General features: G+C 34.7%; 1 protein-coding gene across 2 annotated transcripts in view; it reads left to right on the top strand.

The window, feature by feature from the left end:
• Positions 1–9,095, top strand: part of LOC108694281 — a 97,447-nt gene extending 88,352 nt beyond the window's left edge. For both annotated transcript variants that reach the window (XM_018203667.1, XM_018203668.1), the window contains exons 4-9: positions 2,934–3,322; positions 4,899–5,393; positions 5,881–6,229; positions 6,628–7,454; positions 7,786–7,955; positions 8,269–9,095. In XM_018203667.1, the coding sequence (XP_018059156.1) occupies positions 2,934–3,322; positions 4,899–5,393; positions 5,881–6,229; positions 6,628–7,454; positions 7,786–7,955; positions 8,269–8,510 (2,472 nt within the window). In that variant the 3' untranslated portion in view covers positions 8,511–9,095. The remainder of the gene's footprint in view (positions 1–2,933; positions 3,323–4,898; positions 5,394–5,880; positions 6,230–6,627; positions 7,455–7,785; positions 7,956–8,268) is intronic.
• Positions 9,096–9,408: the final 313 nt, after the last annotated feature.

The raw sequence follows: 9,408 nt of genomic DNA, 5'->3' as shown, positions 1-9,408 counted from the left end.
ATTATAATATAAATTATAAATATCTTCTTTTAATTGAAGAAAAAATAGTTTAATTGCTGTTATCTACGATTATTCTCAATATTTTTTGCTTTTATTTGTGAAGAATGTTAAGTCCTGCCTACTCACTACACCATCTTAAATTGCGATGAAACGAGAAAAATACCTAAAGAAAATTGTTGCACAACTATTAATATAGTAAAATGTGAGCATTTTTTAGTAAAATAATGCATGCACCAGAAAACGAAACAAGCTGTGAGAACTGTTAAATCGAGATAAATATAATTTTATTCTGTTATGAAATAAAAAAATGTATTTTACAAGTGTATTCTATCACATGCAATTGTTTCATTAAAAAATATTTTTATTTCAATATATTTTTTTTCAAGAATTTCAATATGTATTTTCTTGCTTCTAACATCGTTATTTCAATTTTAAAAATTAATCATAATGAATAATTAAAAGCTTTAAAGAGTGTTTTTAAATTATTTTATAAATTTTTATATTATTTTAAATCAAACTCTATATGTTTCAACGTTTTATTGCATCAAGCACAGAAAAAATATTTGTTAAAACAATTTAAAATTTTACTTAAAATGAAGAGCAAATCTACAGCTGTAACGTATGGACAATTAGTTTTCTATACTAAAATAGCAAAGTTTTTTATAACTGAATAAAATTAGCGATTATCGGTAATCATATTCGTTGTAATAAAATTTTACACAGCAAATTTATTATTACAGCAAAGATAATTTTTTTTTATGAAAGTCAATCCAATATATGTATAAATAAAAAAATTTTTAACTAAATGTGCTAGCTAAGATGTATACTTTTATTGTTGTAATAAAGAAAACTTGTTATTAGCAGTTTAAAAGTAAGAGAGCGGTTTTTATAGCAAAGAATTAACTGAAATTATTAGTTATTAGATTAGCATATAATAATTATTAATAGACAATTTTAATTCGTTGAACTATCAAGTCTTCATAGTCATAGACGTTTAATTCGCGCAGCAAGTTATAGTTTTGCTGAATCACCCAATTTATTTTTTCCATATATTAATTAATACTAATTTTAGCGCAAAATTTTTGAACTCAAAGACTTACAGAATCATTAAAAATCGAAAACTATTTCTTTGAGAATTATCATAACTGAGAATCTTCTTAAACAAAAATTCAGTTTAGATCTGGTTTGAGAAACATCAGGAATTTTCGTTATTACGTAGTTTCGAGATACCTCGATATGATATATTCACAAAAGGAGAGCGCGACGCGGCTCTTCCATCAAACGCGTCACACTCCATTCAACCCTCAAATAGTTTATAGGCCGAAAGTAAATACGCTTCGAAATTGCTGTCGTTTCACTGAAATGCACCCCCGGCCGCGATGTCTTGTGAATTCTTGTTCGCCGCAGGGTCTTTGAGGCCGCGAGTTCAACGACACCCGGTCTCTTTCGCCAAGCAGGAAGTATACATTCTGGAAGTAGCATTTATCGTCGTGGCATGTATTACGGGGGAGTATGAGAAAAAGAGCCAAGAGGAAAAGAAGGCTTGCGAATTCCTCTCTCGGTGGATCTCGCGAATGCTGAGCTTACCTGAGAAGCTGTGGTGCGATGACCCATTCCTTTTATCCTCGACGCACGTACTACTATTTGTCGCGGGGGAAAAAATATTTATTAGTCGCATTTTCGTGCTCCTCTCGAAACGCGGAGGTGAAAAAGTCCGGAAACGTTACTTCGAGCTCTGCTCTTCCTCGAGATTCAATTGCGCGACTCGAAAGAGAGATGTATTATTGTCGCGAAATGCGCGTCAGGATATCGAGCGTTAATGGATGGAGTGAAAAATGAATCCTTCCTCTTCAAGGACTGTGATCGATTGCGTGTCGCGCGACTCCGTTTTTGCACAATGGAGAGGAACGATCGAGTTTGTGATTTGGGTTGACGATAAGGAAGGAAATACAGGGGACAAAATGACGAGTATGAAAAGCCAATTTTGAGGGATTGAATGAATGAACGATTAATTTTTATGCGTATTTTTTAACGGAACAATAAGGAAGAAATATATATCTTATACTACACAGTCTAGAAAAATTGTGTATTATACAAATTAATTAATTAATTAACTCAGGTCAACCAGGAGTTCCATTTAAATAAAAAAATGTAAATAATTATAATATAATCTAAAAACATTTTTTATAGAAAAATAAAAGTATATATCACTAAGAATAATCATTGCCGCAGCTAAGTCATTCCTTCTTTAAAAGAAGATATTTATAATTATAAATATTTGTCTTTGTCATATTTATCTTTGTAATAATGAAGAAATTCTCTTCTTGTAATAGTGAAAAAGAAAAGCCTATATCTTTTATTTTAAGAATAATTAATTATTATAAAAATAAATTAATTATTTACACTATAGCAACTAATTGATCAAATTGTTTCTATAATATACAGTTAATTGACATTATATAACATACAATTAATTAATTATTCTTGACTCTAATAAATAGTATATCTTTGAAGAATCTCTTCCGAATTGCTATATTGAAAAATATGCACAAAAATTAATTTATATAATTTATTTATTTATTTATATAACACATTTTAATAGAAAGAATTTTACTGTAGACATTTTATGCTGATGAAATGATTTGCTCACCGGCAAAAATGCTCACATATGTTTCCTTTCCAAGAATCACTATTTTTTTTTTCCTGATCAACGATCGCTAAAATATACTATCTCCTTAAAAAGAAACGACGCTTCGCCAATTTTGTTGACGTTAGCTAATTTTAACATAGTTTGATCTTCTATTCCTTTTTACATCATATTAATTATCGTATCTAAAGAGGAAAAAATAAATCAACCGTGATCGATAAAATTAATGAAATACAAAAGTTATTTCTCTTTTTGTTGTCTATATATTTCTATTCTAAATCGGTAGAGTGCAGAGACATCGACGAATCACGGTCAAAGACAGCATCAGCAAAAGCAGCAAGAGAATTCTCATCGTAGAACGGAATCTTATTCTGCCGATTCAACGAGAAACAATTTGCCAGTACCGTCGTCGATACCACCGCCGTTGGTCTCACCTCCGGTGCAGTCGCCTCGCGAACGCTCCCGCATCCGGACGAACCCATGGCTGTCAGCGAACTCCTCCGGATCTAGCACGAACGGCTTGAAATCGCGACTCGCTCTGGATGAAAGTAGCAGCAGTTCCGGCCTGAAGCTGACGGAATCTTCTGGCAGCGCCAGCGATGTTAATCTGAACGGCAGGGAGCCTCATGGCAGGAGAGAGCATCGTCAGGAAAGCCTCAGTGCAGGCCGAAGCCCGTAAGTAATGTTTTTTAATGTTTGACATCTAATTATTATTGTAATAATTTAATTTTAATGATTACATATTTTTTATAATTCCAGTTTAATTTCTTTCAATCAAATGTATAGCTTATCGATTTCTTAACAAAAATAAAGATTGGAGCGTAAGTTAAGGAGAATGATAGAAGTATAAACAAAGTTTCTAGGAGACAAAATTGAGACAATGAAATGTAAAAATAGAATGGATGCTTCTTTTACATTACGTTGTCTCAATTTTCGCCTTCTAGAAATTTTGTACTTCTATCACTTTCTTCTCGACTTATGCTCCAATATTTATTTTTTCCAGAAAATTGATAAGTTATTATACATATATTTGATTAAAAAAGATTTAATTTAAATTATTTAAAAAATCTAATGGCTAAAATAGATGATTACAATGATAATTACATGAATCGGATTAGAAGATTATCTGACTGAAGGCAAATAGATTAAAATTAAACATGAACTGCGGAGAAATAAAATGTAGAAGCGAAACGCGAGAAAATTAAAGTAAAAGTTTTCGATATATTTCTGTAGCTGTATCGTTACTCTTTCGGAACTTATCCAATTTCTCATAGGAAAAACTTCTAATTGCGTAAGTTGCTGGCGGATCCTTTTTCGAAGAGTTTTTCTTTTCTCCAAATCCATCGGCTCTCTCTTTTCCAGTCTTTAGTCTGGAATTGACCGGAACAAGGGCGGTACATTTAAAGGAGAAGCCAATGGTTAGAAAAGTTCCACAAAGCAGAAAAGATCTGCGAAACTGTGTTTTATTGGTCGCCGACCCGCAATTATGGAAACAGGCTTTTCCCCAGATTTAATTTTTAATTCCCAGTTACAAGCTGATTACATGTGATATCATGGACCGATGTAATTTCTTTTGTAATTTGATTATCGTTGGTCTGCGAATTGTGCAGTCCGTTGTATGTGCTTTGGTTTGCAAATTACGTGTACACTTTTTGCTGATTGTATATATTTACGTTATTATATTCCAGTAAAACGAAATTTTGATTAAAAGAAATTTACTGGCGACACAACACACACATTATACATAAACTTAATTCCTAGATAGCTTTACACAATTGCTTTTAAAAAAAAGCTAAATTAAGAATTAAAAAAGATAAAATTTAAAAGCTAAATTAAAAGTGAATAGAAAAAATCCAAATAAAATCTCGTTTTTGTTAATATCATTTATTTAAATTTTTATACATATATCTTTTTCTTTTTCTTGACTCTTTTTTACTCGCATTTGCAATTTAACGTATTTTAAATTAATTTTCAATCATTATTTTTATATTCATGATAGTCCATTGAATTGAAATTGTTTTATTATAAATGAAATTTAGACCAGTAAGAATAAATCAAATGAGAAAAAGAATCCTATTTTTGATATATAATAAAAATTAGATCTTATATTAGATATATAAATAAAAATTAGATGAAAAAATCAGTTAAGAGAAATAATCCTATTATCTGTCAAAGTGAATCTTGACTTAACATTCATATATAAATTTTGCAAATACATATTTCAAAAATTTATATGATATATCTTGCGTAGAATTAATCAAAACTGGAGAATCACATCGGGCATGGATCTCCGACCGAAGATCTCTTTGGCCCTGCAACGACGAGCCAGCAGCAGCAGTAGTTCGTCGGCGTCCTCGGTGACACGCAGCGTGCGCTCGTCAGAAGACGATATTACGCTGAACGAGATGATGGGCAAATTCGACGAGAGCTACGTGTACGAAAAAGAGACGGATATCCTGTCGGACAGTGACCCGACTGACTGTGAGGATTACATCGACTCGCTATCAGACATCGACACCGGTCAAGATGGTGGTGATGAGAACGATCCATTTGAGAACGACGAATTTGATTACATCGATAACGGTTCATTCCTCGATCTGGATAGTCTTGAATGTGGTGGCGCCGGCCACTTTCCCAATACCGGTCACTGCACCTACTTCACTTTTACCAGCGAACTAAGCCGGCGCGGTAGCAGGCTCCGTGAGTCCTTCCTCAAGCGTAGGACTAAGGACGAGATTTCTCAGAGGTGAGCTCCGAGAAACTTAGCTTAAATTGTTAAAAGCTTATAACATTTTTCAGTGAACCTACTTGGGATTAATGACGTTATATGCTCTAAAATTAATAGAACATACAATGTCATTAATTCAACCATGAAGGAACTAACTACTAGTTAAAATATTGTCCCATTGATTACATGATTTTATATGATTTCATCTGATTACAAATAATTTTTTTTTACTACATATGAAGTTATTTGGTAAAATATACGATTTTATTTAATATTATATAATGATTTCTCGTGGTTGCATACATAATTATTGGATTATACATAAAGATCTCATATGAATTTTGTAATGATTTTGTTCCACGATTACATTAAATCGTTAACCCTTCGTTTAATCAAGATCGATAACTCATTGTAGTTGAAAACTCTATTAGTTTAGCATTTTTACGTTGTTTGTAACTTGCCAAATGAATTTAAATTACATTATTTATTTATTTTACATTGCCAGAAACGTAAATACGAGAACTAGTACGAAGAGACAGAGCGCGCGACATAGAAAGATAGATGATAAGCAAAGTGAGAAGCGCAAGAAGAGGATATCGCAACGTCGTAAGCCGAATCTAGACCGATGTGACGACGAGACGGCGAATCTGAACCGCGTGCTGGTTGAAAGGATGCTCCTGAAGAATTCAGGATTCAATCAGGGCAGCAGGAGCGTGGGCGGCACACCGATGTGCTTGCGACGCAGGAAACACGATGTGAATAAAAATCTCTCCCCGATGAGACTGAATGGCAATCCGTCGGCCATCAGACCCGCCGTGATGGAGAACGAGATCGTGAAAAGACGATCAAACTCGGTGAGATTCTAATCTATTCGATATCATAAGTAACTAAAAATTTGTTTTTATAATAGGTGCATAAAAAATAAAGAAAATATTTACTTTAAAAATATAAACTTTTATTCCTTTATAATCAATTATTACATTAAAAATCACACATTTCAAAATTGATATCACAAAATTTTTATGATTCAAAATATTTAAACTTGTTTTCTGGAAAACATAGTTTTTAAGTCGTACCGTTATTATAGCAAATTAAATGAGCGACATTATTCACACAATCTTTGTTCCAATTAAAAACCGATTATTTTATTAGCATTTTTTTTATTCTTGTTTTTATCTCCAGTTCTTGAGATGACATTAGTTATATTCATAGTAAAAACTTAAATTATACTATTACTTTGTTTCTCTTCAAGGTAAGTTATGTGAACGGCAACATAGTGCGACGCCACGTGACTGGCAACACGTACATGACCACATTCGCGTCGGAGATCGCGTTGATTGAGGCAGACAAAGAGGCCGATCGCAAATATCGCGAGCTTATCCTGGAGGCGGAGAATATTCTGGTGAGCATGCAGAAGTACCAGAGTCCTTCGCCGTGTGTCCCATCGCCGTCGCGTAAACTGCATAACGGTCTGGCAAACAAACGTGTCGAACTCATCAAGAACACGGAGCTGAATATTGAACTGGCGCTGTCCAAGAGTCGTAATTCCCAGCCGGAATTACAGAGCGGCAGTATTCGTGATCTGGAGCATACCAGTCCCAAACGGCAGTTCGCTCAGCCGTGTTCTCCAATTCATCGATTTATGGAAAGGAATTCGCCAGTCAATTTCGCGCCGAAAGAGCCTCCGCCTATCTTTCGGCAGCATGAGCTGTCCAAGTACCCGGACTCGCCGGCGATAACGCGCAGAACGACACCCCAGAGCTCACCCAGCAGGAGTTTGATGAACCAGCAGATGCATCGAGCGCGTAATAACGGCGAGCCAGAAAGCAAGGACGGCAACAGATCATCTCGGATCACTTTGAATTATAACGGCGGGATGAAACCGGAAACTATGAATGCGAACAATTCTCTTGGGGAGAAGATACACGCGAACGGGATGATGCAAGGCTCTCTCGATGGAGGTAGAAAGGAATTTCGCTCTGCAAGAGAAACGACAAAGGAGGAAGGAGTGACGTCCAGCTCATCTGATTCCGAGGAAAAGTGTGACGTGAGACGGAGGGCTCCATTGATGACGTTCAGGTTGTGATAACTACTTAATAGAAAAAAATCTTGCATAATTTCTAGATTGCAATTTAATGCAAAATTAGAAATTTATCTCTTATTAATCTTTTTATATTAAAAATGTTTTGTCATTTCTTCAGAAATTGATTTAAGAAATTAGCTTTTGTCTTTGTTATGTATATCATTAATTATTTATATTTGTAATGTTATAATATTTATCAGGAGAACCGACTTAAAATTAATGTATAGGAAGTTTGCATTCGATATTAATGATAATTATAATATTATAATATCAATCTAATTCTGAATGTGCAGTCGTTGAACATTTATAACAGAAAAATATCTTTAGATCAATCGATATGGGTCCCATAAAAGAAGGTTCTTCCTACTGCCCGCAAAGCGAACCAGTGAAAAGAAAAGTATACGCCGGAAGCGCGACATATGGCAGAATACAAAAGACATTGGGCGAACATATTATGCTGAGAAATTCTGACGGCGATACAGCAACCGATGATACTGGTATGTTTCTTTTATATCTGCCTCTTTTATAAAACGCAAGAATTTCTTTCTTTGATAATACTATATCAAATTCAATGACACAAACATATAAGATATATTTTAATACATATAATTTGTATCTCTCAATGAATATGAGAGAATTATATGATTTAATAAAATATTTAATATTTAATATTCTGTGTATATTATAAGTTGTTTTTAATTTAATTTTAAAATCACGTTGCTTCTAATTTTAATAGAGCATCTTGATTGCATTGATTTAATTGAATCTTGCATTCGCTATTCATCTATTAATATTATTTTGTATACGCAGATGACTCCAGGAGATCTCTAAAGGAGAAGGTAGCGCAATTGCGGCAGGAGCGATTAGCTGCCGAGGCAAACACGAACAATATTCAGGACTCGCAGTTCTTTCAGCACCAGCTATCCCAGCTACGACGACAGATGCTGATGCAGACAATCGAGGGCTTGAAGCGCAGCCTCGAAGATCAGTCGGCCACCCTGAAGCAAACTTGCTTGGAACCGACAAGCCTGTTGACCGACGAGCTGCCTTGAATTTGACCGGCTGACTCGTTTCCGGTCTATTGTACCGCACGATCACGACTAACGGCGTCTACGACATCGCCCTGTTCCTCGCGAGGGGAATAGGCTCGCCGGACGAACAAGATCGAAGTTACAGTCCTGTTCTCGGCGAATCCGCGATTGGTCGAGCCGCCGCGCGCTGCGAGAAGTATTGATTAAGCGCAGCGTTTATTCCATGCGCACCGAATACCGAATTACGATGACGCGATCCTCTTCGGGCTCGACGCTATCAGAGTCGGCTGAGTGCGAATACGCACATCAAATCTCTATTTTTCTGTCCATCTACGTGATATGAGAGAAAGAAAGCGAGAGTGGGAGAGAAAGAGAGAGAGAGTTGAAATTGAGTGTGTCGCGTATCCTCGCTGGGCATTGTTCCGCTCTATTGTTCGTTTCGCGCAATAACGTATAATTAACGTTTTTCACGAACCTTTTTTTTTTTCATCGTTTTTAGTTTGCAATTTTGCGCGGGTAGGCCAACTTTCATTTATTACTGTAGATTAGCCTTTTTATTAGCTAGAATCTCATATCTCGTCGTTCGATCTATCATCGCGATGCTCGCTCTGAAATTTCTTTCCGAAATGATGGCAGACGAGAAATTCTTGCAGATCGTCGAATTACAATTACAATAGATTAATCCTAAAACGCTAACGTGGAATTATTAATAATCGATATATCATTATTAAATAATTATAATAGAATAATTAATATTATTAATCACTATTACTATATTAAATATTACTATATTTAACATTTTTTCAAATATACATAGTGCAAAGTGTAATATTATCGATTATTAGTATGTTATATACGGAATTTGCAATAGGAAACAAAGAGAAAGAGATAATACGCACTAGGTTGAGATTGTACTAGG

Source organism: Atta colombica, unplaced genomic scaffold, assembly GCF_001594045.1.
Source record: "Atta colombica isolate Treedump-2 unplaced genomic scaffold, Acol1.0 scaffold12, whole genome shotgun sequence".
Taxonomy (NCBI): Eukaryota; Metazoa; Arthropoda; class Insecta; order Hymenoptera; family Formicidae; genus Atta; species Atta colombica.
Note: the sequence above shows the minus strand (reverse complement) of the source record. Positions and strands in the feature narration are given on the sequence as shown.